The sequence below is a fragment of the Gadus macrocephalus genome, chromosome 2, assembly GCF_031168955.1.
Source record: "Gadus macrocephalus chromosome 2, ASM3116895v1".
In the NCBI taxonomy this organism is placed as follows: domain Eukaryota; kingdom Metazoa; phylum Chordata; class Actinopteri; order Gadiformes; family Gadidae; genus Gadus; species Gadus macrocephalus.
This window is the reverse complement of record NC_082383.1, coordinates 575,320-602,957: the sequence shown is the minus strand read 5'-3', so window position 1 is coordinate 602,957 and position 27,638 is coordinate 575,320. Positions and strand designations below refer to the sequence as shown.

Sequence of the window (27,638 nt, the reverse complement as noted above, 5' to 3'; positions counted from 1 at the left end):
ACATCACCAGGATACCATGATGGTGCACGTATGGTCATTGTGACCCTTGACCCCCATAGCCTCACAACAACAGGTGGGGTCAGGAGGGGGGGGGGGGGCATCTTTGGTATGACCTTCTGCAGGCCAATGGCATCGCAGCATTAACCAAATACTCACAAAATACAAAATCTAAAACAAGTGACCTAACCCTCGTCCAATGAGAAGACGGAGAGGGGGAGGAGAGGGAGGGAGGAGGGAGGAGGGGGAGGAGAGGGGGGAGGAGGAGAGGGAGGAAGGGGGGAAGAGGGAGGCGGGAGGAGGGGGCGGAAGGGAAGAGGGAGGAGAGGGAAGAGGAGGAGAGGGAGGAAGGGGAGAGGGAGGAGGGGGAGGAGAGGGAGGAAGGGGAGAGGGAGGAGAGAGAGGAAGGGGCGAGGTAGGAGTGGGAGGAAAGGGAGAGGGAGGAAGGGGAGAGGGAGGAGAGGGAGGAAGGGGGGGAGGAGAGGGAGGAAGAGGAGAGGGAGGAAGGGGAGAGGGAGGGGCGAGGGAGGGGGGGAGGAGGGGGTCAGCCACTCCAGTCCTTCTTGATGGTCAGGCTCCAGTCCCAGGACAGATACACGTTCTGGTCGTCGTCCACGAAGGAGGACTTGATGTTGTAGGTCCCGCGGGCCATCAGGCCGCGCGGAGCCTCGTCCAGCGCCGTCACGTACTCCTGCTCCTGGCTGGGCCGCGGCCCGTAGCTCCCCACCATGAAGGAGGCCCGGTCCACTGGCCCGGGGGGGGGGAGGCTCCAGTTAATGGACTGCAGTCACACAGCGCTGTTCTAACCAGAGGCCCCCCCAGCGCTGTACTGTCGCCTCACATCCACCCGTTCATACACACATCCACCCGTTCATACACACATCCACCCGTTCATACACACATTCACCCGTTCATACACACATCACCCACCGACGGCGGAGTCGACCCCTCAGGGCGACAGCTCGTCAGGATCGAACCAGCGACCTCCCGGTTGCCAGCCAACTCGCTCTACCTCTGAGCCCCACGCCCCCCAGTAGACACTTCTCCAGAAGAGAAGACCGAAGCGCACGGAGCGCGAGCTTCGGTTTGTAGTCTTACTGTTCTAACGGAGCACAGAGCGGAGAGCAACCCGCTCAGCAGACGCTTGTATCCACAGCGACGCACGTAAGAACGTTTGTCAGAAGGAGAAGGTCACCCAGAGAGGAGCTCGCTGCTCTCAGACTGCAGACGTTTATTCATCGACAGCCTGATAACACTTCCCCAGACCGGATATCCCCTAGATCCAGCTTCAAACATTCCCATACTGTCCAGACCGCTCCTGTTCTGGATTCCCCTCGCTAATACAGACACAAGATGTCATCAAACATCCGTTCCGGTACAACATGCATCTGTGTGGTATAATATATTATTCCAGATTAAAGAGAAAACCTGAATATGGAGTTCAGTCTAAAGCGAGGCACGGGGAGAGAGCAGCGAGGTCTTACCTGTGATCCCCTTCCTGGACATCACCTGGTGGTACTTCAGGCCCGACACGATCTCCCGTTGGACCTTCAGAGACAGACAGGGAGAAACATGAGACTCAACAGCGTGTCACTTCCTGTTCAGAAGGTCCCACCGACGGCGGCCATTGTCCCCGGGCTGACCTTGAAGCTGATCTTGATCTTGTAGTCGACGCCCTCCTTCAGCTCGAAGACCTGCTTCTTGACGGCCTGCAGGTCACCTGGAGAACAGCGCCTCACCGGTTCACCTCCGCATTTAACGCCTGTCTTAAATCTGCTTAAATGTACGGCATTGAGTAGATCACCGGACACCTCTCGAGTTTAAATAAAAATAAAAATGTAACTAGCCCAAATGGTGCAACAGCATCTCAGCACCTCTCTTAACACACAATAAGATGTCACGACACAATAGCAGGAACTACAAATTACACTAAGGATGTTCAATCATATCCATTTCAGAAGCAAATAAACCGAAATTAAAATCGAAGCTTAAGATAACGTTGGATTCTGGCATCACGGGGCATGGCGCTGTGTGCCTGTGTTTCCCCCGTATGCCACAAGGTGGCAGCACTCACCCTGCAGGTCCAGAGTCATGGGCTTCGGCGCCGTGTCACACAGCAGCGTCAGCCGGGTCACCACCACGTTCAAACCGCCCTCGTCTGTCAACGCCCCCCAGAGTAGAATAAGAGAGAAAATAAACACAGTACACAAACAAGACGGGATGTCATCCTGATCACATCAGTGGTACTGGTATTGCATTAATCCATCGGTGGATGTGTTCATGGTTTTATTATAAACAACAGTGATTCGTTTTTTCTTTGAATAATTGGTACAGAAGCAGAAATAACCCAGCCGAGAGTTCACCGGACCTTCTAATACGGTGCAGGTGAAGGAACTAACTTTAGTATTAGTCCTGGGAGATAGAGGGAGACTGGGAGACCGAGTGTTATTCCCGATACTGAGCGGATTGCCAGCAGATCTTCACACATTCCCGGACGTGTTTCTGACATTCCAAGGAGAAGATTGATTTCTCTTCATGGTCATGGAGGACAATAATAAACACATGTTATAATAATCACCCAGCAGGTGACTCTAGACACGGTACGAACCCATGGACACGCCTCCGCTCCATTCAGAGGAGCCGGTTCACAACTACGGATAATTTATTTCACAAAATAAATATATAGGCCTATTATATATAATAGAAAATAAAATATGAATCCAGACTTCCACGGAAACCCTCCGAGATACGAGCTTCATTCCCCGCATTAGGCGGCTCGTCCACATGTGCTCCCGGGCCGCTCCACGTTTGAACATCTGCTTGTAAAGCGCCCAGCATCCAACATCTCTGCTAAACTATTTATAATCCAATAAAAACACCACAACTGAGCGGCCGCGCACCTAACACCCGCACCGCGCACGCAACGCACACGCACAGCGCACGTAACACCCGCACCGCACACGGTCCCTGACGTTCTCCATAGAACACGATGTCCACAAACCCCCAGAGCCAGAGACCGACAGACACACAGACCCACCAGGACCCCACAGGCCCCAGACCTCCGTACCCCCAGACCCAAAGCCCCCCAGGCCCACCGTGGCTGCCGCGGGCATCGCCCAGCAGGCTCTTCTTGTACTTGGTGAGGCTCTCGTCGTCCTGGTCCAGCTCATGGAGCTCCTGGAGGGTCTTCGGCACCGGGGGCTTGTACCCGGGCGTGGCCTCTGGGAGGTCCGCCCCCAGCGGGTCTGGGGTCCCCTCTGGGGTCCGGTCCGGGGTCTGGTCCGGGGTCTGGTCTGGGGTCCGCTGGGGTCTCGGCTCCGCCATGTCTCTTCCTGCGGGAGAGAGGAGACTCCCGGTCACAACATGAGACGCTATGGAGAGTGTGTGACCCTCACAGGGGGTCCGCTCCACACAGTGGGGGTCCGGCCTGGTCCTGGACCCCCCAGGGCCCCATAATCACCCGGCTTTACTTCAGGGGCCCCTCCGCAGCAAGACCCAGGGGCCGGGGCCGAACTCAGACAACGCGTTAAACATGGGGGGGGGGTTCCCTTTAGAAGCATTTCTTGTCAATTGATTGATTGCCGGATTTTGTTTACAACCCAAAGAGCAATCAACGAATCAGATGCTCCGATGAACAAGAACTAAACCCATCCAATCATTGAATCCGGTTCAATGAGCAGACAGAGTCTCCCTCCCGTGGGCTCAGGTTACCTGAGCCCAGTCTTACCTGAGCCCAGTCTTACCTGAGCCCAGTCTTACACATGGCTGGAGGCACCTGCGGCTAAAGCTAGCCACACAGGATTATTACTCTGTCTGTTCTCTCTTAATAAACCCGCCATGGGGAGAGCGAGCTTAACAGCCCCATAGTGGTCCCACCAGCAGAACCAGCAGAACCAGCACCCAGCGCTGGATAGCGCTGGTTAACATGAGCCGTGTCAGGGCAGGGCTTCAGGCAGGTGCTGGATGTCACCGCCATGTGATCATCTTCACTGCTATGGAAACCGGGAGGGAGGGGGGAGTGGGGGGCATCAATAAAGCAGACCCAGGCGTTTAACGAGAGAGAGACACATGTGGTCCACACGTGTGAGGAGAGCTCCTTCAGCGGGGACAAGGGGGGCCCGGCCCGGGGGGGGCCTACAGGCTGCTCATCAGCGCTGGGGCCCGCTCCGTGTGTTCTGAACTGGTCTGGGGTCAGTCGTGAGGCAGATTCGTGAGTTCTGCTCTGATCTGCTCACTTCAGAGAGCGACTGAACCCTGGGTTCTCTGGTTTTAACTTTGGGGAACTCAGGGCTCCATCGCTCTCTGAGGTGAGCAGATCACTGCAGAACACACACATCTGCTTCACTCCGCAGAGCCACTGAACCCAGATCAGTTCAGAACACAGACTGAACCTAGATGAGTTCAGAACACAGACTGAACCCAGATCAGTTCAGAACACAGACTGAACCCAGATCAGTTCAGAACACAGACTGAACCCAGATCAGTTCAGAACACAGACTGAACCCAGATCAGTTCAGAACACAGAGCACTGGTGTGCCCCCTGCTCCGGCCCTCTCTGAAGGGAGCCGGTCCTTGTGGTCCTTCCTCCCTCCGGGGAGCCGGTCCTTGTGGGTCCTTCCTCCCTCCGGGGAGCGGGTCCTTGTGGTCCTTCCTCCCTCCGGGGAGCAGGTCCTTGTGGGTCCTTCCTCCCTCCGGGGAGCGGGTCCTTGTGGTCCTTCCTCCCTCCGGGGAGCGGGTCCTTGTGGTCCTTCCTCCCTCCGAGGAGCGGGTCCTTGTGGTCCTTCCTCCCTCCGGGGAGCGGGTCCTTGTGGTCCTTCCTCCCTCCGGGGAGCGGGTCCTTGTGGTCCTTCCTCCCTCCGGGGAGCAGGTCCTTGTGGGTCCTTCCTCCCTCCGGGGAGCGGGTCCTTGTGGTCCTTCCTCCCTCCGGGGAGCGGGTCCTTGTGGTCCTTCCTCCCTCCGAGGAGCGGGTCCTTGTGGTCCTTCCTCCCTCCGGGGAGCGGGTCCTTGTGGTCCTTCCTCCCTCCGGGGAGCGGGTCCTTGTGGTCCTTCCTCCCTCCAAGGAGCAGAGTTCTCCAGTTCAAACGTTGGTCGTGTGATGACATGAGGAGGATTGTGTGTCAGTCAATAAACACACGTTATTATTATTAATAACTAGAATTCCCGAGCTGGATGGACACACCATGCCCGGCGGGCCGGGTCAGCTGAGGGACGCAGACGTGACTTTATCAAACCAAGATCAAAGGAGCCAACACTCTGGAACGATAAGTCAGGGGATTGGACGTGAGGGCAGGAAACGGTCTGACACAACAATGAGACAGGAAGTAGATAGTGGAGCAGACATGATCCATCTCTACAGAGGACACACACACACACACACACACACACACACACACACACACACACACACACACACACACACACACACACACACACACACACACACACACACACACACACACACACACACACACACACACACACACACACACACACACACACACTTTTAGGAACAGTGTTACAGTTTCAACAGTAGTGGTAACGAGTCGCCAGTTTGATCGTCCAAACAATAACAGAACAGATGCAAACATATGAGAGACCTGTCCACTGAGCCACTGCACAGACACCTGAAGGTCAGGTCTGGGGTTTGAAGGTCATTCATCCCCCAATAGGACAGGTCACTGCCGTGGGCCCCGGGGGGGGGGGGGGCCGGGCTGAGCTGAGGGCCCCTCCCTGCTGGTGTTGGACCGCTGAAGGACTTTAATGAGGTGTGGAAACACGAGGTGATTAATGAGAGGCAGGCCAACGAGGCCAACTGATCGCCTCAGCTGTAAAGAAGTTATTGGATTTGGAGTTCAGGTCGGATAATGAATGGAAAATAAAGTGTGGGAATTAAACAAATGTTGTAAATCTATACAACACCAAGTGTTTTTACGTTGAGCCGTTTCAGTTGATGGCGATGGTTCAACGAACACATTGATCATGTTACAAATGAAGAATTCCCGCCTTGATATAACGAGCGGTTGATTATTTTGTCATAGCGTTCAACACCCACTGGCACTCTTCCACACCTACATTAGAGTTGACATCTTGGACAATCACAGATGAAGCGAGGAGCAAACGATTCACACCAGTCTCACGTTCCCTTCCCCAAAACCCCGGATCAGGCCTTTAGCCAGGAGAGGGACCGGAACTACAGCCGACTCTACTCTACCCCCCGGCCCCGAGCTTACTGACCCACGAGGTCTCTGGTCTCCCCTCCCTGAGGTCTCTGGTCTCCCCTCCCTGAGGTCTCTGGTCTCCCCTCCCTGAGGTCTCTGGTCTCCCCTGAGGTCTCTGGTCTCCCCTCCCTGAGGTCTCTGGTCTCCCCTCCCTGAGGTCTCTGGTCTCTGCTGCCTCCCTGAGGTCTCTGGTGTCCCCTCCCTGAGGTCTCTGGTCTCTGCTGCCTCCCTGAGGTCTCTGGTGTCCCCTCCCTGAGGTCTCTGGTCTCCCCTCCCTGAGGTCTCTGGTGTCCCCTCCCTGAGGTCTCTGGTCTCCCCTCCCTGAGGTCTCTGGTGTCCCCTCCCTGAGGTCTCTGGTCTCCCCTCCCTGAGGTCTCTGGTCTCCCCTCCCTGAGGTCTCTGGTGTCCCCTCCCTGAGGTCTCTGGTCTCCCCTGCCTGCTGAAGCTCGTCCCCTCTGTTCCTCCGGGCTGTGGAGCTCAGGTTAGTACGGAATGTTCCATTCACCCTGAGACACGTAAAGATCTGGTTCAGCCGGTGAAGGAATGCAGCCGTGTGCTACGTCCCGACGCACAGGCGGAAGATCCTCTTCTAATGGGGGGGCCCCTCCACCTCCTCCACCACCTCTCCTCCTCCACCTCCTCCCCCTCCACCTCCTCCTGCTGCTCCTCTCCTCCTTCAGCTCACCTAGCCCCCCACCACCCCAGTGCCACGGCTGAACTGGTTGTGGCAACATACCGGGACAATGAGGGTCCGTTGGAGGTGCCGGAGGGGCCTTCTGATACAAAACACACACAGACGTATGCACACAAACACAAAGAACACACAGGCGGGAGGGTGGTGTCTGGACCCCGTGCAGAACACACTGTTCTTCTACTAAAGGAACCAAAGAGAGTGGCCGGTGGTTCTGAAGAACACGTAGACACTGTGGTGACTGAGGGCGGCTCCTCTCTGGTCGCGGCGTGGAGCGACCCCGGGCAGCGGGAGAATTCACTCCATGACCTGAGAAGCAGCACCTGAACAAAAAACATCTGTGGCAACACAGCTCACATTCACAAGATGGACTCTGCTGCAGCAAAGGGAGGGAGAGAAACCAGGTTCTGCTGACGGACGTTCTGCTTGGTGCTGAATCTGGCTCAGGCCAAGGCCAGAAGGTCGAGACCAGAGAATCGTTTTCAGTAGTGATTACTCAAAGTTGTTGTTGCTTCTGAAAAATTATGAGCCTTAGAGAGTTACATAACCACTGGATGATCAAGAGGCCAACTGAATGAACGATGGGCGACCCAACAATGGAGCCTTTGGAGCTCAGCAGAAGGGAGAACATGATCTTAATGAGAGTCTCAAGCGGCATGACTGCTGAGCCACAAGGGCTGTACGGGCTGGACGGGTCTGTGTGACAGAGCTCCAGCTCAGCCGCCAGCACTGGGGCGTAGAGTGTGAGCGACACCAGACATCATGTCTATTTTGATACATCACACTGAAGATAAACACTTGCATAGGAGTGTAAGGACTCTCCGTCAGACTTCACATCTCCTTGTACTAATATTGTCAAAGATTGGTGGGGTAAGTATGGTGTCTGAAATGTAATGAACCTGCACCTTGGATTCGCCGTCATGGGATTTAAGTGGATGTTGTGATACATTTATTTGCTATATAATGCAAGGGAAGAATCACAGAGGATTATCCTGATGATAACATTTACCAACACCTTCCAAACCGCTGTCTGAGGGGAAGCCAACTGAATGAATGAACAAGGATGTAAACCGTTATGCCCGGACGATTTACAGCCGGCAGGAAACGGACAACTATCAAAATGACATTAACTCTAACAACCTCAACACTGCTACGGTCATCGTGGTAAACAACAGCTCGAGTCTGAGTCTCACTTTCCTCAGACAGGCCTCCCCATTGTCAAGACCGCTGTCTGCATGCCCCAGGTCAGAAGATCAGCCTGGAGCCTTCTGCTGACCCTCTCCCGCTGCGGTCCTCTCACGTCCTGACTCCTCCCTCTCCTGGCTCCAGGCTCCTCCCTCTACAGACTCCTCCCTCTCCTGGCTCCTCCCTCTCCCTCCCACACCCGCCCAGGGAGGATAATCTGCTGACTGGACGGGGATCAGGAGTCGGGTTCTAGGCCGCCAGGGGACGAGGTTAGGAAGTCTTTTGGAGCCGGTGAGGTGAGGGAGGGTGGGTGGGATTAGACCTAATGAGGCCATTGGGAGCGCCAAGGTGTGGAGGGTGGCCAATCAGAGGTGCGGACAGATCCTAATCTCTGGAAGGGATTAGAACCAAAGGGGGACCTGGGACTGAACACTTTCCGTTCCGGGGCCTCGAGAATCCAAAAGGACTAGAAACGTCCGTCATGATTGAGATGTCATTTTATAAGACGAGACATCTGTATATTGTGATGAACGAATCATTCACAGATCCTGCTGCCCTACCACTGTGAAGCTTCATTTATACTCCTGTACCAAGTGGCCGCCACGGTACAACCACAGGGCTATGGCTGGAGAGCCTCAAGTGTCCCCCAACCAGAAGTCAAATCCATCCGTAAACATCACCCCTATCGACCGACCGGAAGACCGATGTATGGTATAAGGTGTTACGCAGCCTCCACCCACACAAGGCAGCCCTGACGCTTGTGACCCATCCGTCTGCTGGAGATCTCCCTCACATATCCACGGCCATTTGATCTCCTACGCTTTGTGGTCCCACTCATACTGACCCACCAACCTTTGAGTTCTGCCCTTTTCTGCTCCCTGCTTTCAAGCGCTCCTGTGATGTCGCCCGCAGGCAGCATTCCTTTACTGCCGCCAGAAGACACTTCAAAAGATAAGGACAGGAAGGCGGACCCTCAGGCAGACGGTGGTGGAACCTAGAAGTATAACAAAGAACCTAGAGGTAGAACCTAGGATCTAGAGGTAGAACCTAGAGTTAGTATCTAGAACCTAGAGGTAGAACCTAGGACCTAGAGGTAGTACCTACCTAGAGGTAGAACCTAGAGTTAGTACCTACCTAGAGGTAGAACCTAGAGTTAGTATCTAGAACCTAGAGGTAGAACCTAGAGTTAGTATCTAGAACCTAGAGGTAGAACCTAGGACCTAGAGGTAGAACCTACCTAGAGGTAGAACCTAGTATCTAGAGGTAGAACCTAGAGTTAGAATCTAGAACCTAGAGTTAGAATCTAGAACCTAGAGGTAGAACCTAGAAGTAGTAACTACCTAGAGGTAGAACCTAGAGGTAGTAACTACCTAGAGGTAGAACCTACCTAGAGGTAGAACCTAGGAACTAGAGGTACCCCTTTCGGACCTCTTAAGCTTCTTACGTTCCACCGGGCCAGTGTGTCCCATGTGCTACCTCCGCTCTCACTTACTTCATTGTAAGTGGCATGGAGAAAAGCGTCTGCTAAATGCCCCAAATTGTAAAGAGTTTGACCTGAACTACAAGCTGACAGGACAAGAAGCGTGAAGCTGGACTGTGTGCCTGTCGTGGCCGCCCACCCCGCCGTGGCGCCCCCCCAGGTAAAGGCTGCGTCGGCGGACGTTGGCTGAGGTCCGGCCCAGAAGGACCAAAACAAAGGAGAGGGGCCGAGCCCCCCACACTGGGCCCTGTGTGCAGGAGCTGGCAGGCGTCCGGGTACAGACCCCCCCCGGAGAGGGGCTGGTGTGGAGCATTGTGGCGTCTCGCCAAAGAGGACCAGAAGAAAGGCCAGATATAGATAAGGCTGGCTCAAAGAAAAATAAAGACCTCACAAAGAGAGGCTCCGTAGGACGGTCGCTGGGCTTCCCCGATAGTGTTCTCAATCACTGCTGTTCCTATACATGCTGACGTTTATCCTGCCGCTGAATTCTACAAATCCTTTGGTTGTGGCTTGAAAGTCCTGCTATTCTGTTATAATTCCAAGACTCAATCAGTCACAGTAATTATTTTTTGTTCATATGGACATATCGTGTGACACACACACACACACCCACACCCACACCCACACACACGTGAATTCTTACTATAAAACAAAAGCCAGCTAACTTTAGTAGTGGTCAAGAAAAGCGCAGTTTAAAAAATAAAACGGAATACTGTTGATTAGGACAATGGTCCACGGCGATACGTGTTCAACGGGTCTTTATGTAATTCCTTCATCCAGTCGAATCTCTGTCCGTCCCATGTCGGTTATCTCTACGTTTTTTAAATCTTTACATTAAAAAGCAAAAGAAGCGCACTCTGGACCTCATAGACGACGGTTGGCAGGAGGCACAATTCTTCAAGATAAGGAAATCATCAATACCTGTAGGCTAGCTGTTAATACGGTGAGTGACTTTCTTTACCCGATGTAACTCCGAGAGACGCGTTTAGAACGACTGTAACAAACACCTTAAAGCTTCTCTGAGGCTCACTCTGAAAAGCTGCAGTGGCAGTACTCCACACTACAACAAATACTCCTAAATGTTAAGTGTATCCATACGCAAACAACATAATATGTACACAAGTGATCGATCAAACGTTTGATATCCGCTTTGACAGCACTTACCGTAGTAGTAGGACGACCAATACGCTGGAAGACGCACCTCCGAATGGCAGGGAGTGAGAATCAACGAGTTCAGAGAGCATCACCACCGCCGTCTGTCAGCTGGAGACGCGCCTCCAGGTCACCGCTTCGTGGTGCGCGCCTCGGGCACACGCCGTGCGTAGACATGTAGGCCTTCTCAATATCGCATAAACGATAAGTTAATGACATGTGGTCAGAAAGCAATAGTTTGTCAATTTAACAATTAAAGTGTAAATAAACCGGACACGTGATCCGAGTTTGATGTTTAACATTGGAGACTTGAGGGTTGTGATTATTTTGGGATATTTTGAACTTGTTAGAAACGGTCATGTCCTCATCATACTGCTGGCGTTAAAGGCAATCATTATACATTTATTATTTAAGTCTCAGCTTTCCTACTTGTTTCTTATACACTGGAGCCAAAGACTAAAGAATTTCATTGCCAGCGACTGCTCTGTATTTGTTGTGCATATGACAATAAAACCATCTTGCTCAATGTTGACTGCACAGGGTTTTAAAGCCGTAAACAAACGACGTTGCAACTAGCCGAACAAGTCATTAAGGCCATACCGAGTCAAATGACATTTGAGCATTTGACACTTCACCGATACGTCTCAGTTCTATGGAAAAATACGAAATTAGTTCGCTCGTGATAACCAGGGTCGCTATCTAGTGGTTCTACTGGCGTACTGCAGAACCAGTTTGGTTCAGGCTGTGCACACAAACCCTGCGGTTAACAGATGGAATTCGTCCAACAATAGAACCCGGATTACGATTCACCCTACCACACGCACATAAGCGCTATATATTTATATTATTATAGCAATACCATTTTGAGCAGCATTTTTAACCCATTAACATCTTCAATAATGTTGCTGGTTCAAGTGGTCTCCATCTTTAAACCTTATATCTTTGACCATTAAATACAATTCAAACATTCCAAGGCATCATGTGGCTGGTTATATACTGCAGGTTTATTAAAGTCATGTACAAGGACACGGATCAGCCAACAGGAAAAAGGCCGACGCTACAACCTACAGTCAAACCAAGTTTTCTTCAAAAAAAATTAAAAAAAAGAAAAGCGGCATAAATTGGTAAAAAACACTTCAGAGGATTTAAAATAATTGGTACACAAATTTCACATAACCAAGTGCAAGACATCCTGCACATGAGAACAAGTGTATAACATTCTGCACATCACAACATCTGTGCAGTACGAGTGGGGGGGCAGATGACGAGGGGGCGGGGCCTTCTTAGCTGGTGTCCATCTGGAGAGGAGAGAGAGGAACACGGTCAACACGGCCTCAAACCACCTCCCTCACAGCAGAACACGGGGGGTGTGTGCGGACGTACCCGGGCGTTGTAGGCGTCTAACTGGGCGTCCAACTCCTCGGCAGAGAGCTGCTGTTTGCTGGCGCCGCCGCCGCGACCTCCAGCACCGGCGCCGCGACCTTTACCCCGGGGTCCTCCTGCCCCGCGACCCCCACGACCCCGCGGCTGCATGCCTCCGGCGAACGCCCCGACCCGGTTTCTGTTCATGCCGCCGCCGCCGGCGCCGCCTCTGTTCAGCCTGACCCACAGAAAGGAAGAGTTAGCCTCTGCCGACGAGACACCGGGGCCGTATCGTCGTCATGGAGACGTGTCGACGCGTCCACCTACCCCTGCATGGGGGGCCGTCTCTGCTGCGTGTCGATCTGTGACGTGACGAGCTGGATGTTCATCGGCCGCCCTGCGCACAAACATCAACGGTCAGACGCGAACAGGGGACACACAGAGACCACTCATCGGGCGTGGACCGTCGCAGCGCGTACCGTCCAGGGGGACTCCGTTGTACTGCTTCATGGCCTTCAGGGCGTCGGCCCTCCTCTCGAAGTGGACGTCCGCGGTGCCCAGACTCCTCCCTGAGCGGTCGTAGTGAACCGCCGCCTTCTTCAGCGTCCCGAACTCAGCGAACAGCTCCTGCAGCCGGGAACCAGAACCATCAGCACCGCAGACCAACAGCCCAGTCGGGGTAACAGATGCATCAGAAAGGACCACATTGTGATAAACGAGTATTAAAGACAAACCGTACCTGAATGTCGGCATCAGAGACGCCAAAGTCCAGGTTGGAGACCAGCAGCTTGCCTCCGGTCTCCACGCCGGCGCCGGCGTTGCCGTTGAAGCCGTTGTTGAACATGTCGTGCTGCCATTTGTCGGGCATCTGCTTGGGCTGCAACAGATGAAAGACAACGCACCTGCTGACTGCGATCCCCTGGCTCTGTCAGTCAGAGTCCGCGGCTGGTGTGGGGGGAGCGGGTGCTCGCGTCCAACAGGACCAGGGATCAGCTGTTGCCCCCATGGTTCCCTCCCCCCCCCCAGTCATTACATGCAAGTTATCCCTACAAACTAACGAAAATTACAATATAAAAAAATAAAAAAGGAAAATAAAAAAGGCCTGACACTTGTCACTTCTTTTTTAGCAAGTACACATTGCTAAAAATGTACAACAACGATTAATGCTAGCAGTATTTTTTTTTTTTTTATGGGACACAACATAGCTAATGCATGTTAATTGAAACCAGTTCAACAGGCCAATACATTTCCCAGCAAAGCCCTGCCCCACAGCCCACTATACCCCCACCCGCACTAGACCCCGACATGCCCACTGGTATCTTGCCATCAGCGCCTCCACCAAAGACCCTCCTCACGGCCATCTCGAGGGACTTATCCTCAGTGTCGTTCTGGGAAGAAGGGCTCCTCTGGGGTGACTCGATGCTCCTCGTTCTCACAACAGTCCTTTACGAGCCACGTAGGCTTCGGCTTCGACAAACGGTGTCCATGCGTACATTAACCTCTAGGCCCACCGGGACTCCTATCAATGGCGGTTATCGGGACGTCCATTTTGAGACCACGCCATTTTGAATTGGTCTCTGTTGGACCAAACTACAATTCAGATTTACGGTGGATAAGGGCCTTATAAAATACACAGGTGGGGAGTTAACAGTCCACTGCTCCCGCCACATACAAGGCAAACCTGTCGAGAACCACTGAAGGGTCGGCCGCGTAGTGCGACCCGCCGGCCACTCCCAGACAAAGGCCGCGGACCCCCGCAGGCCGCTGGTTCGAACCCTGCTCCAAAAATCTTCATGGGTCGGTGAAAGGGTCGAGGCTCTGGCATCCCTTCTCACCCCTTCCACCAATCGACCAGGAACCACGGGAACTACTAATCAACTACGGTGTGAAGGATTGAAGATGCTGAATTCAAAATGGCGCCGCCGAGGCCTCGCAGATTAACAGCCGCTCCGCCTCCGCAGCTTGCCGGGTGGCGGATCGCCGCCGACCGCTGCGACTCCTCCAGAGACGTCGCTACACATAGTAGGTATAGGACAGACTATGCACACAACCTCCATTAACGAATAACCGACATTTACACCGAATCCCCTTCCTAGGGAGAACTCGGCGGCTAGGCCTGACACAGGACTAGCAGGCCGGCTAAGGGAGCTAGCAGGCAGGCCAGAGGGCCCTGTCGGCCCGCTGGAGGAGCTAGTAGGCCCGCTGGAGATTAGGACGTCACCCTGGTGGGTTCAGCTCGCCAGGGATTCTCGTTTTCTGCTCATTCCGTTCACTTTCTCATACCCTGTTGTAAGGAGTCGGTCTTCCTCGGCCTCGGTTGAGGTTCTGTCGGCCTCTCATGGGGCCGGATGCGCCTCTGCCTGCAAATCCTCCGCCTCCTGCGCCTCCGAGACGCGGAGCTCCGCCGCCCCGGCCGGAGGCTCCCCTGCCGCGGCCTCCTCCGCCGCGACCTCCGCCTCTCTGCTGCCTGTTCTGTTTGATAATGTCATCGAGTGACATATCCATCTTATCGGCCATGGTGCCTTTTAATTACTACTTAACTATTTAACGGAGAAAAAAATGTAACCCTGGCGGTGCCTGCTCCGTGTCGTTGATCAACGACTCACCTTCACTGTGTGAGCGTGTGTGAAAGACGCACGGAGCTAACACAATATAGGGGCTGGGGCGCATGCGCATCGTACGTAGGCTTGAGTACGTCAATTTCCCCGCCCACTAAATACTATTCTTTCATGCAATTCTATTTGTAAACAGGGCTTTCATTGGAGTACGGAATGTCTCACAAAGTCAAACTTGTGAAGAAATTCCATGATGCACTCAAATAATATTTAGCTATCTTCACGAATTTGGTTTGGTAAGAAAGTATTCTGTGTATAGGCACTTTCTCTTTGTTTACATTGCATTTCTGTTAGCCACTTTATTTGTTTGCATTAGTACTTTGTATTTGTTTTGTATATTTTGTATCCTGTGTTTTTCCACTGCTGCTGGGCTGTTGCAACGTTAAAAATCTCCTATGGGGATTAAAACAATTGTATCTAATCTAATCTAAGCATCACTTGTGCTGTGAAACGTGTGTGTGCATTACTATGCAATTAGAAAAGGGGAGGAATATTGTAAAAGTATTTTATTCAACATGTTTCCAATGCTGGGAAGTCAATTTAGGACAGCATATTGGAGGAGATCTCTACTTTAAATCCGTTTTAAGAGACTTCCTTTTACGGGAATCTTTATTTAAAAAAAGAAAAAGAAACACACGTTGGCATTCTACATAGCATTTGGCTTTCAAAATAAGACCATTCCAATACTTCTAAAATTACTCTAATAAACTTTCAAGATCAAAAAATAGAAGTCAGTCCTTGGCCCGTCGCCCCGGTCAGGTTGGTACAGAAACAGGTTTGTATCGGTGAGAGACTCCTCTTCTGGTGGAGAACAGTCTGCACCCGGCATCGGTCTCCCCCTCGTCTGATGTTCTGCATCAGTTCCCTTGATTAAAAAAATGTATGTATATGAAGAATCTTAACCTTCAATGACATGAAGAGAACTGATTATGAAACTGGAAATGGTCTGTTTTTTACGTTTTTTGTAACCAAGCCCTCATAAGGATTTTCAGAAAAGGGCAGAGGGAGAGAAAGAGAGGAAGAGAGAGTAAAGGGACAGGGGTGACGGGCGGGCGGGGTTCAGGGTCCGTGGGGGGGGGGTTGGATCGGGCTCGGGGGGGGGGGGCAGTGATGAGGGCCAATGTGCTGGCTGATGGAGGACTGAGAGCCAAAAGTTCCCAAAGATAAAAGGTTGAGGAGAAACTAAATAAAAAAGTTGGAGGCGCAGCGGTGGGAGACTAGGACTTCTTGGCGTCTTGTGTGTTGCGTTTCTTGAGGTCACTCAGGTCCACTGGTGTGAAAGCTGAAAGGCACAAGGAGGAAGCGTTGTTAAGCATCCTCTGGCTGTAGGCAGTCCCAAGGAACACAATCACCTGGATCACTTACAATGGAGGTTAGGGTTGGGGTTCTTCTCCACATACTCCTGTGGTCCGCGCTCGTTCCGTTCGCTGTTCTGTGTTGACCTGATGTCTCGGAGTACACACTGCCAGGCTGGGCGCAGGGCAAGATACACAACGGTTACACAACTTACAAAAAGATCCCCCTCACAAAGAAAACTGTTTCCTGAGACTAGACGCAGCTCATGTTGACGAGGTCCTCGTCAGACTAAGGGCCCCGGAGTGACGAGAGGCAACACAATGCCCATCAACTACTGGGAACATTTAAATAACGCCCTAGACCTAGAAACCACTTACTGTGATCATGTCCCCATTTAGTCACGTCTAGTTTCAATGGCCAAGAACTACACAAGACCATACAGCCTCTCCTACAGCTCATAGTCATGCAAAACACATCAACTGAAACCCGCCTCTAACACCTCCATCAAGGATATATGGAGGTGGGCGATATTTACAATATAAGACATGAGGAATATACAGCAATATAAGACATGAGGAATATACAGCAATATAAGACATGAGGAATATACAGCAATATAAGACATAAGGAATATAGAGCAATATAAGACATGAGGAATATACAGCAATATAAGACATGAGGAATATACAGCAATATAAGACATGAGGAATATACAGCAATATAAGACATAAGGAATATAGAGCAATATAAGACATGACATTTTTTTATCATGGCAATATCACAGCTGTATAAAATGTGGATGCACACAATGAGGATACAGCCTTATTGTCTACAGCATGGCCATGATAAGAAGGCGTTCGGGTAGAAGTATCACTATCCAGCCGGACTCACTGTCATGGATGAAGCGCACGTTCTCCTCGTGAGCGGGGGTGAAGAGGTCCCCGGTGTTTGTGGGCGACCGGGGACTGGACGTCCTCTTGTAACTGTTCACCATCCTTGGAGCAGATGAGCTTTAGACATTTCAGAAAAGCGACAAGTAGTAAACACTGAGTACATTTTAATGCACGATATACGATGCATTGAAAGAGCCTCAAGCCAACTTGAAGCATCGCACAGCTCTTACGGATCTGTGCGCCACACATTCACGTGCACAGCGTCCAGTACCCCCTCATCCTAACTCTACTCTAACCTCGTCCTAACTAGTCCGACTCCTACCTCTTCTCTATCCTCATCCTAACTCTTCTCTAACCTCGTCCTAACTAGTCCTACCTCTTCTCTATCCTCGTCCTAACTAGTCCTACCTCTTCTCTATCCTCATCCTAACCGTGTCCTCATTCTGTTTGATGGATGAGAAGTGGGTAGGAGACATAAATGGTTCAATTGTGGCCACAAAACGGAAGCACACGGTCCGCCACTACACTCATGACAGCCGTAGCTAGAGGTGCGATGCCAAATGAAGCCTTGTTTTCCTTGTTTACCTGTTCTTATCTGGGTGGATTACGATTGCATTGTGCTGGGGCCCATAAGATAAAAGGTTGAATGATTGCTGGGATGTCCGTGTGTTCAGGGAGCACTGCACACTTTGTGGGCGGTGGCTGAATTATCTCGCAATTAGAAAACACCACTCTGATTCTATGTTGTTTTATTTTAAATTCCTCATTAAAATACGAGTAATAATTTCAAAACGGATCGCCGTTAGCTGCGGTGATGAACCTGGAATAATAACAGCCGGTTGAGGAGTGAGCAGAGATCAGCCCGTCGGAGGTACCTTGTCATTCTGGTTGCAGTCTGCACCGCTCGTCGCTCCTCTGGGGGTGATGAGAGGGTCGGAGAACACGAATCCAATCCTTCTTTTAATCTACAGGGAGGTAAACATGATGCACCGTCAGCAGGGCTCCCAGTATAAACCCTGAGTCACGTCTCCTGTTCACCACGACCCACCGGCTGTGCGGTAGTGACCGTTGCCCTGTAGCTGAAGGCACCGGCTGTCAGTCCCAACACGGGCCATTGTTTACGTTTGAGCTAACTTTAGCATCATTAGCATCACGCGAACACAGCCGGGCTAGCCGGGAGGCTAACGGCCAGAACCGACCAGTTAGCCTCCCAGTCGCCATCAGAAGAGAGTAATCCCAAGTTAACGTGTGTATCCCGCCGGGACGAGTGTCATATCGATGCTAATCGCCCGTGTAGCCGCGCTAGCTTTAGCCCCTGGCTAGTTAGCCGCGACGAGCTGCTCTGTTACCATCTCCTCTCACTGGTTCATCCTCTCACTGGTTCCTCCTCTAGCTGGTGCAACTGGTTTTAGATCCTCCCGGAGACGGGGACCTAAAGCTTAACGTTTCATTATTGACTGCGAAACATCTCTTATTTTAGGACAGTGCACCCACCTTTTCTTTGATATTTCCCTTCGCTGTCTTTATGCTTCACAGTGGAGTGAGGCCAGCTAGACGTTGCCAAGGCCAACCGAGTGTTTCCGGGTAAACGAGCGGAAGTGGAAGAACCTGATGAACCCTGGAGCCGCAGATCCAATTAACTCAAGTTAATGGCACAAGTTATGGCACACATTGCAAGACATGTAAAACATTTCAACGTATGCATTCAGAAACGTGCAAGTGAAACAGTGCTATGATCTAGCAACAACAACCCCATCCCTTCATACATTTTCCATATTATTTTTAAATTGTTGTAATGATAAAACACTGCCTTTCTTTAAAATCGAGGCTCACATTCAAAAGTTGGAACTTGTTATACTTCTTTAGGCCTTTAGTATATTTGATTGAGCTTAATGTAACTAAGGCCTATGTACATTTTATTAAGTGTTGAACTTCCTAGTCAATGAGTGTTGGTACGTTTTGGAGAAGGTAAGTTTCTCCAAAAAGTTAACATTTAAAAAATATTGTTAGCCGTGAACTTGTTTGGGGTAAATTGATTTCCAAAGTATAGGCCCTCAGAATGAAGCACAAGGAAATACTATTATTCATAAAATATGTCTTTATTTATGAAAACATGTACAAAAATAATTATTGAACATCAATATATAAGACTTTCATTGCTGACTTTATCATGAATGTATATGCCTCATATATATAACACAACAACAATTGTAGTGAAAAGACAAAAAAGCACAATGGCAGTATAATGCCCAGGGGGAAGGCAGGCTGTAGTCAAAGTGTTCCGAGTGCATTACTACTAGTCTGCTATACCTCTCTGCCCAGCAGTAAGGAGACATAACACGGACAAAAGGACACATTCTGCCCAATGCAAGAGCCTTCTACACAGACTTGGAGGGGCGGGGGGGGGATAGCTGAGTACCTGAAACGTCTTCGTAGGCATTGGCAACAGATCAGAGAGAACATGTATAATCTTCTGCTTCGTAAAAAAATAAATGCCTGTAAAGCAACAACCCTGGAAGAAAAAATACAACCAAAAAAAAGCAGAAAAGGAAAGGCTTTACAAATCTTAAATCTGTCAACGGTGTGAAGCCGCCCGCTTCCACCCAGGTGTACGCAGAGCGCGGTTCAGAGTCTGACGCTCTCTCTGCAGGGACAATGTCTTTATGTTCCTCCAGCGGCGGCTATGGGCCGGTCGGGACTCACACACAGCCGGTCCCAAACAGCTGGGCCAGCTCCTTGCAGTCGGGGTCGATGAGGTCGGCAGGCTTCTCCCCGTTGTTGTTCTGGGCCTCCCGGCTGCCCCCCGCCGACAGCAGGAAGCTGGAGGGGAGACAGAGACTGTTAGCCAGGCAGCGGTCCCACTGGTATTAAGACGGATGTGTCTGACGCTGTGACCGAGTGATGGAAGCAGTCTGAAGCAGAGCCCTGAACACAAACTGTACCTTAAGTATGACCTTAAGTTTAGTACATTTCTCAGGGTAAAAGATGCTCAAAGTGCTCTGGTGAGTCAGAGGTGAGTTCAACTAGTTTGATCATTTTGTGGCGTCATCTGGCCCCGTCTAAAAGATAGGGTTAGTTTAGGGTCCAGCTTTAAGGACGGGACCCCACAGCTCTAGGGGTCTGGCCCTGTGTCTGTGCGGCCCAGCGGCGGCCATGTGGGGGTTCTGGGGGGGTGCGGACCTGGCGATGAGGGGGAAGCCGTCGCTGCACGCCATGTGCAGCGGCGTCCAGCCGTCCTCGTCCCTCTGGTGGACGTCGGCGCCGTAGCGGACCAGCTCCTTCACCACCTCCAGGTTACCGGTCAGAACCGCCTCGTGGAGCGGGGCCATGCCTGGGGCACGCACACACACACACACACACACACACACACACGCACACGCACACACACGCACACGCGCACGCGCACACGCACGCGCACGCGCACGCGCACGCGCACACGCACACGCACACGCACACGCACACACACACACACACACACACGCACACGCACACACACTGTCAGATCAAGTGTCCGTGGGCTTTTCTCACCCCGCCGGGGGACCCAAGCTAGTCTCTGATTATTATTGGCTGTCATCGGCCGCTTGCGTTCTATCACAGCTGATTATTCTAATAGTCTTAGCGGCCGGTTTGAGCCAACCAGGAGCTGTGTTCAGCGACCACAGAGCCAATCAGAGGGCCGGCTCACCTGAGTGGAACAGCGTGTCGAGGCGCACCTTCCGCGCCCTCATGAACCTCCCGATCTGCTCCATGTCACCGCGCCGCACCAGGTCCTGGAAGATGATGTCGTTGGGGAAGTGCACAGCGCGCGGGGGCGGGGCCAGGGGGGCGGCGGGCGCGGGGGCGGCGGCGGGCGCGGGGGCGGCGGCGGGCGGCGGGGGGGCGTCCTGCGCCTTGGAGCGCCGCGTGGTCGCGCCCCGCGAGCCCCGAGTGTACGACGGGACGTACGCCGCCGCCGCCGCCGCCGACTTGTAGGACGGCGCGTAGTGCGACGAGGGGCTGCAGTGGGAGGAGCCGTAGGTGGCGGTGGGCGTGTACCTGGCGGTGGAGGTGACCGAGGGCGTGTAGAGCGAGGGCGTGTACTTTGAGGTGGTGTACTGCGCTGGCGTGTACTTTGAGGTGGTGTACTGCTCTGTTGTGTACTTTGAGGTGGTGTACTGCGCTGTTGTGTACTTTGAGGTGGTGTACTGCGCTGTTGTGTACTTTGAGGTGGTGTACTGTGTGGGGGTGTACTTTGAGGTAGTGTACTGGGTGGGGGTGTACTGGGTGGGGGTGTACTGCGCGCTGCGGGAGTACGTCCCGGGAAGGGGGTAGCTGTACTTCATGTCTGCGGGCGGGGGCGGTCCCTGTCCCTCCTTAGTGACCCGGGTTAGAGGCCACGCTGCTCTCCTCCAATCAGAGAGCAGAATCCAACCACAACACAGGAAGAAAGGAAATCCTCGGTCCGTCCGTCCTGTGATCCAGTCCCAATCTGTCGTCGTCTCTAATCCCTTCCTGTTGCTGGTATCGGCGTGCAGAGAGGCTCCTCCCCCTTCGGCGGCGGCCGGACCCTTGCTAGAGGAGGTCCCGTGCGGACCACCCGGTCTCCGAGTCTCCCCTCTGGTGCGCTTGCTGTGGTCCCGGGGGCCGTCTCCCTGTGGCCCTGTGTGTAAGCGCCGTGGGGTTGTTATCCAGAGTGGGGCTGTGTCTCGTCTAGAGGGGCCGGCGGTACTGGGGGTCCTATATACCCTCTGTCCGGCTATTTCGGAGCGCAAGATCGAGTGACATCAGCTTAGAACCTAGTGGCTGGTGTCCAAGCCCTCTCCCCATGTGGTCACATGCCTCCTGCAGAGACCACCACGACCCCATCCCCCCATCCCCCCACACCCCCCCACCCCCCCATCCCGTGGCCCGTAAAACCCGTTGACAACTGCCACCATAAGGCTTCTGAGACGGGTCTGAGGCGCGGTAAACATCCAAACAGCTGTAGGTAACATGCCGTATGGGCCTGTGCACAATCAGGAGACATGCGGACCACAGGGTCGCTACTCCTGAAACAGGCCCAAGATGGCCGGCTCTGACATCCAGATAAAAGTGGTCTGTTGGTATATAGATACATATATGTATATGTGTGTGTGTTTTTGTGTTTGTAAGGCATCCCGATCTGTACAAGATCCATTCAGTAATTATTTGGTAAACCGACATTGAAACAGCAATTGCTTTTGTGTTTTTTCATTCATGTGTTTCTACTGTCGGTCTGACAGGCCGTTTTCTACCTGATCAGAACCGCTTTAGTCTCGACTACATCTTGCTGTGGTCGTTGATGCCCACTCCCTGTAGCGCTGACCTCTGGCGCCCGCTCTGGTATTTATTACCTTCACCGCCCTGTAGTCACGCGTGGACTACGTGGGCTCTATGTTTGGGACGCCAGGACCGGAGTGTCCGTCTGTCCAGCAGGACGTTATCCGTGGGACTGCTGTCTTGCCCAACAGCTAGGTCATAAAGACATAAATCAAAGAAGCTAAATTTAGCCTCTCTGTGCAGATGCCTCCCATAGTCACATGTTCAGAAAAGGAGCCTTTTTACAATGCTGGGATTCTGACATGCACCAGTCCAGATTCTGGGAATTCAGTCCCAACCACTCTCCAGAAACATGAACAAACATGACGATCAGACATCATGACCAAACATCATGACCAGGCGATATGAAAGCAAAGCAACATGTGATGCGGTCGCGTTACCTCTTTCCCCAACTCCACCATAAAACCTGAGAGAGCTGATATTTGAAATCCCTAAAAGCGGACCAACACACCTTCTGTTGTGTTGTGTGCGCTGCGGCATTGAGCCTGTGTCACCAGCTGTCCCCCGGAGGTCTAAGATTGGCCGGGCCGATTATAGCGGCCCCCCCGAGCCTTCCAATGAGTTCTCGGGCATTTGAAAGACTCAGCCAGCCAGAGTACATGAGGAAATGAAAACCGGACACTCATCAACAATCTGCTTTGGCCGGCGTGAGGAACCTCACGCCCTCGCTAGATGACTTCTGGGCGAGTCTTGCGCCGACTGTGAGCCGTGTTGATGTTTGAGGGGCCTGGTCGCCGCGTGCCCCCGACCCTGGGGTGGCTGTTCATCCCCCCCGCCCCCAAGGGACACGGCCTCTGTTCATCACAGCATGGAGACGCTTCAGCGACGATGGGTTGTTTGACACGTTACCGTTCCATAAACTCATTCTGCTCCCTAGTGCTCCATACTGCGGCCTAGTACACATGAGGATCGGCCTATTAGGACTACAAACTCAAACCAGGACGCTCCCGGTGCCAACATCCTGTCCAGCAGCGCAGCCTACTGATTCTACAGAGATGACACTGAGACAAACAAGCAAGGAGCCGGACCGGCTCACTGGACACTTCTAGTGGAAACACAGAGGCCTTCAAGTACCAAACACGTTTCGTCAGGCATTTGTCGACGCTCTGATCCAGAGTGAGGTGTACTGTGATTGGTCTGGGCTTCAGCCTCCTCTTCTCAACACAACATCGTTCACAGTGCCACTTGCTTCTCTGAGCGTTTATCCTAAAACATGGAGCAGCATTTGTACCCCTGGACCCCGGCTCTCCCCTGGGTTCCCTGGCAGGAGAGGGGTCATGTGCACAGGGAGCTGCTGTCACAAGGCCCGTCAGTCAAGGCTCAATGTGCTCGCAGACTGAGGGCTCAGCACCTGACTCCCCCCCCAGTGGACTGCATGTCCTGAATGCTCCAGCCTGATCCTCCTTCCAGTATGTTGACAGAGGTCAGCGCTGGGGCAGGATGGAGGTGGATCTGTACCTGATGGGCTCCCGTCGTACTCCAGAAGCCCTCCCCTGCGTTCCAGTTATCATTGGGCGACTTATCACCGCTACTGCGCCGGCAGAACTCCCCAGAGAAACAGGAAGCTTGGCTCTTGTTGTTTCGGGGTCTGCCAAGCGTGTAAGCAACCCTTCACACCCCGGAGCCACGTAGCCACGTAGCCAGGCGCATCGGACTTCCTGTGAAATGATTTGCCTGAGCCTCTTCTCGGAAACCCATCAGACTGGGGGGGGGGGGGGGGGGGACCCCCAAGCCGGGTCAGGTACGGGGGTCCAGGGTGGTCTGCACGGACCAAGCCTCCCCCCGGGGGTTCAGGCCCGGGCCAGGGAGCAGGAGGTGGTTCTGGTTACGGCACGCTCACCTCAAAATAAAAAAACTAATCTAATTCAGGAGTCGGTAATCCTCGTGGTGTCTCTCTCTCTCTCTCTCTCTCTCTCTCTCTCTCTCTCTCTCTCTCCCCCTCTCTCTCTCTCTCTCTCTCTCTCTCTCTCTCTCTGTGTCTCTCTCTCTCTCTCTCTCTCTCTCTCTGTGTCTCTCTCTCTCTCTCTCTCTCTCTCCCTCTCTCTCTCTCTCTCTCTCTCTCTCTTCCTCTCTCTCTCTCTGTGTCTCTCTCTCTCTCTCTCTCTCTCTCTCTCTCTCTCCCCTCCCTCTCCTCTCCCTCTCTCTCTCTCTCTCTCTGTGTCTCTCTCTCTCTCTCTCTCTCTCTCTCTCTCTCTCTCTCTCTCTCTCTCTGTGTGTGTCTCTCTCTCTCTCTCTCTCTCTCTCTCTGTGTCTTCTCTCTCTCTCTCTCTCTCCTGCTGTCTCTCTCTCTCTCTCTCCTCTCTCTCTCTCTCTCTCTCTCTCTTCTCTCTCTCTCTCTCTCTCTCTCTCTCTCTCTCTGTGTCTCTCTCTCTCTCTCTCTCTCTCTCTCTTCTCCTCTCTCTCTCTCTCTGTCTCTCTTTCACAGCCAATCTCTTTATATTTCACTCTCTGTGCTCTATCTCATCCTATCTATGTCCTGTCTCCCTCTCTCTTTCACCTTCTCTCTCTCTCTCTCTCCCCCCCCCCTGTACCCTGGTTACCTAACAGTAGGTAACCAGGGTAACAGCAGTCCAGTGATACCCGCTCCTGAACCACAGTAACCATTTCAGCCCGACCGCGATGTGACCAATACATTTGTGGTTCCCCTTGACGACGGTAACCCGGTAACCGGGGCCGAGACCCCCTGGTAACCGGGGCCGACGGTGACCCCGGTCACGTGCTCCGGGCCTCCCGTTCCAGGCTGACCCTTGACCCCTCGACGACACAGGAATCATGGTTGCTGAACCCCCCGCTGAGCCCAGAAATAGTTTCCATGGCAATGGTCTCCGCGGTTACCGCCCACTCCTGAGCAGTAACCGAGGAGGAGTGTAGAGCGGTGGTCATAACGATCACCTGGGTTATTGATTATGGATCTGATCGGTAAGGGCTGATATTGTGCCACCAGGTGTGAATGATCTTCCCTGTCCCTTAGTGACGTCACCAGAGGGAGGTCCGTCACCAGCCTACCCAGTGATGCTGTAGCAAACGTTGCTGAACTGTTCTTCATGCATCTAGGTGGACACGCCCTCAACTTGTGATGTAACTGAAACACAGGAAAATGCAGATGTTTAAACAGCTTGTCATGGCTAATTACAATAACAATTAGGGCATTTAGCAGACGCTTTTATCCAAAGCGACTTACATCGGTTAATACACACATTGACACACCGACGGCGGAGTCAACCATGCAAGGCGACAGCCAGCTCGTCGGGAGCAGTTAGGGTTAAGTGTCTCGCTCAGGACACATCAACACTCAGCTAGGAGGAGCTGGGGATCGAACTAGCAACCAGTTCAGTTACAAGACAACTGCTCTACCTGCTGAGCTAATCCCACTCACACCCGGTGACGTTGACCCCCCCCTTGAAGAGTAAAACACGAGCTCATGTAATGTAGGAGTTGTTCGTGTTGTGTGTTGTGTGGCCTTGTGTGTGTGTGTGGTGTTGTGTGTTGTGTGTGACGGTGTGTGTGTTGTGTGTGGCAGTGTGTGTGTGGTGTGTGTGTGTGGGCGTGTTCGTGGTCGATCCCATCCGCAGACCGGTTCTGTAGGCGAGGCCCAGCTGCTCCAGACGAGACGAGAGCGTGGGGCTGCCGGCCGCCCTGAGAGGAAACAGAGTATTTATAATCCTGACCCGCGGGGCTAAATGTTAGCGTAGGAGGAGTCCGGCCCGCGGACCCAACCCATTTAGAGCGCCGCTGCCTCGCTCATGTTTCCACTCTGAAACCCAAACGGGAACCGATCGGCCTGCGGTGAGAGGGGTCATAATCCCACCCTCCAGAATATTTTCCACCCTTGGGGGGCCGGGGAGGGGGAGGGGGGGGGGGGGGGGGGGGGGCTGCCAAGGCTCCAGAACGGCCGCGCCTCCACAGGTACCAGGGAACGCTGCCCGGAATGGCTCTCCCTGTCGGGGACAACAGCTGGCCCCCCCGCAACGCCACGGTGTGTGGTGTGTGTGTGTGTGTGTGTGTGTGTGTGTGTGTGTGTGTGTGTGTGCGCGTGGGTGTGCGCGCGCGTGTGCGTGTGTGCGCGTGTGTGTGGGTGTGTGTGTGTGACCCCGTGACCCCCTGGTCCCGGGGTCAGTAGCAGCTGGCCCATTGGTCGGTGGGAGTCCAGCGTGACTCGTTACACGCCCCAGAGCGACCTCTGACCTCTGATGATGCCACGCTAAACCGATTACCCAACCTGAAGGACGCCCAACCTTCTGAGGCCGTCCACTCCGGGGGGGGCGGGCCTGTGGCTGCGTGAGGACATCGGTTGCCATGGCGCCCGGTTGCATAACAGGAACCGGAGGAGCAGATGAGGTCGCTCGATCTGTTCCCGGGGGTCACCTTCAGTCGCTCCGTGGCGGGCCGGGCGGCCGAGGAAAGGTGGGCGGGGACAGAGCTACGTAGCGTAGCCGCTGGGCTGAAGCTCAACGTTTAAAGGTCGATGTCGTAACGCAGACACACCTTCTCCGTTCACACGGCCACGTCCTGTTAGGTCGTACGCTCCGCGGCGCGGGTGTGCGTGCGGGTGTGAGTGTGTGCGTGCGGGCGTGCGTGCGTGCGGGCGTGCGTGCGTGCGGGCGTGTGAGAGCTGTCTCAGTTCATGGACTCCGGGCCCCGTCACGCCAGTAAAGAACAGTTCTCCCTCCTCAGGTCCTCTGGCTCCAGCTCCACCAACGGGCCCCTTTTGGTCCTGGGGGCCGCTGATGGGTCCTTGGGGCCCCTGATGGGTCCTGGGGGCCCCTGATGGGTTCTTGGGGCCCCTGAAGGATCCTGGGGGCCACTGAAGGATCGTGGGGGCCCCTGATGGGTTCTTGGGGGCCCCTGATGGGTTCTTGGGGCCCCTGAAGGATCCTGGGGGCCCCTGATGGGTCATGGGGGCCTCCTCATGCATCACACCCCCAGGGAGACGGTGGTGAACCGGATGGTGTGGGTGAACCTGTTGGAAGCATGTGAAGCCTTTCTGAGGAACAGCGAGGAGAAGAGAACCCGACAGAGCCCAACAGAGGAGAAGAGAACCGGACAGAGCCGAACAGAGTAGAAGAGAACCGGACAGAGCCCAACAGAGGAGAAGAGAACCCGACAGAGCCCAACAGAGGAGAAGAGAACCCGACAGAGGAGAAGAGAACCCGACAGAGCCCAACAGAGGAGAAGAGAACCCGACAGAGGAGAAGAGAACCCGACAGAGCCCAACAGAGGAGAAGAGAACCCGACAGAGGAGAAGAGAACCCGACAGAGCCCAACAGAGGAGCAGAGAGCCGAGGACAGGAGCGTTCAGCCGGAGACGGTCGCAGCGGTCGGCGGTCCGACAGGACTCCTCCCCCGCTCCGTGCGGAGGGGCCCGCCATGACCTCATGCTTCCGGGAATACTGCCAACACCACTGACCCCAT

The 27,638-nt window shown here is 53.4% G+C and overlaps 4 protein-coding genes across 9 annotated transcripts; all 4 read right to left on the bottom strand.

Moving 5' to 3' along the window:
• Window positions 1-491: 491 nt before the first annotated feature.
• On the bottom strand, window positions 492-11,209 carry arhgdia (Rho GDP dissociation inhibitor (GDI) alpha). Of its 2 annotated transcripts, XM_060069048.1 has the most exons (7): window positions 10,736-11,209; window positions 8,944-9,085; window positions 3,093-3,329; window positions 2,072-2,155; window positions 1,641-1,717; window positions 1,482-1,545; window positions 492-744 (listed from the first exon to the last, which is right to left on the bottom strand). In XM_060069048.1, exons 2-7 carry the CDS (start codon window positions 9,008-9,010, stop codon window positions 542-544), a joined length of 732 nt encoding a protein of 243 aa, XP_059925031.1. In that variant the 5' UTR covers window positions 9,011-9,085; window positions 10,736-11,209; the 3' UTR covers window positions 492-541. The 2 variants fall into 2 exon arrangements, with proteins under 2 accessions (XP_059925031.1, XP_059925040.1); XM_060069057.1 differs by lacking the exon at window positions 8,944-9,085 and having other exon boundaries at window positions 10,736-11,205.
• Window positions 11,210-11,705: 496 nt separating this feature from the next.
• On the bottom strand, window positions 11,706-14,725 carry alyref (Aly/REF export factor). The gene is made up of 6 exons (XM_060069012.1): window positions 14,369-14,725; window positions 12,825-12,962; window positions 12,565-12,712; window positions 12,413-12,482; window positions 12,107-12,323; window positions 11,706-12,021 (listed from the first exon to the last, which is right to left on the bottom strand). Exons 1-6 carry the CDS (start codon window positions 14,600-14,602, stop codon window positions 12,007-12,009), a joined length of 822 nt encoding a protein of 273 aa, XP_059924995.1. The 5' UTR covers window positions 14,603-14,725; the 3' UTR covers window positions 11,706-12,006.
• Window positions 14,726-15,191: 466 nt separating this feature from the next.
• On the bottom strand, window positions 15,192-18,501 carry mcrip1 (MAPK regulated corepressor interacting protein 1). Of its 2 annotated transcripts, none has more exons than XM_060069444.1 (5): window positions 18,384-18,501; window positions 17,765-17,854; window positions 16,888-17,006; window positions 16,066-16,170; window positions 15,192-15,982 (listed from the first exon to the last, which is right to left on the bottom strand). In XM_060069444.1, exons 2-5 carry the CDS (start codon window positions 17,770-17,772, stop codon window positions 15,918-15,920), a joined length of 297 nt encoding a protein of 98 aa, XP_059925427.1. In that variant the 5' UTR covers window positions 17,773-17,854; window positions 18,384-18,501; the 3' UTR covers window positions 15,192-15,917. The 2 variants fall into 2 exon arrangements, with proteins under 2 accessions (XP_059925427.1, XP_059925437.1); XM_060069454.1 differs by having other exon boundaries at window positions 16,888-16,991.
• A 468-nt stretch (window positions 18,502-18,969) lies between these two features.
• ppp1r27a (protein phosphatase 1, regulatory subunit 27a) lies at window positions 18,970-21,693 on the bottom strand. Of its 4 annotated transcripts, none has more exons than XM_060068998.1 (4): window positions 21,066-21,693; window positions 20,575-21,005; window positions 20,070-20,220; window positions 18,970-19,709 (listed from the first exon to the last, which is right to left on the bottom strand). In XM_060068998.1, exons 1-4 carry the CDS (start codon window positions 21,209-21,211, stop codon window positions 19,589-19,591), a joined length of 849 nt encoding a protein of 282 aa, XP_059924981.1. In that variant the 5' UTR covers window positions 21,212-21,693; the 3' UTR covers window positions 18,970-19,588. The 4 variants fall into 4 exon arrangements, with proteins under 4 accessions (XP_059924981.1, XP_059924963.1, XP_059924971.1 ...); XM_060068980.1 differs by having other exon boundaries at window positions 20,575-21,065; window positions 21,096-21,691; XM_060068988.1 differs by having other exon boundaries at window positions 20,575-21,080; window positions 21,126-21,691.
• Between the last annotated feature and the right edge of the window lie 5,945 nt (window positions 21,694-27,638).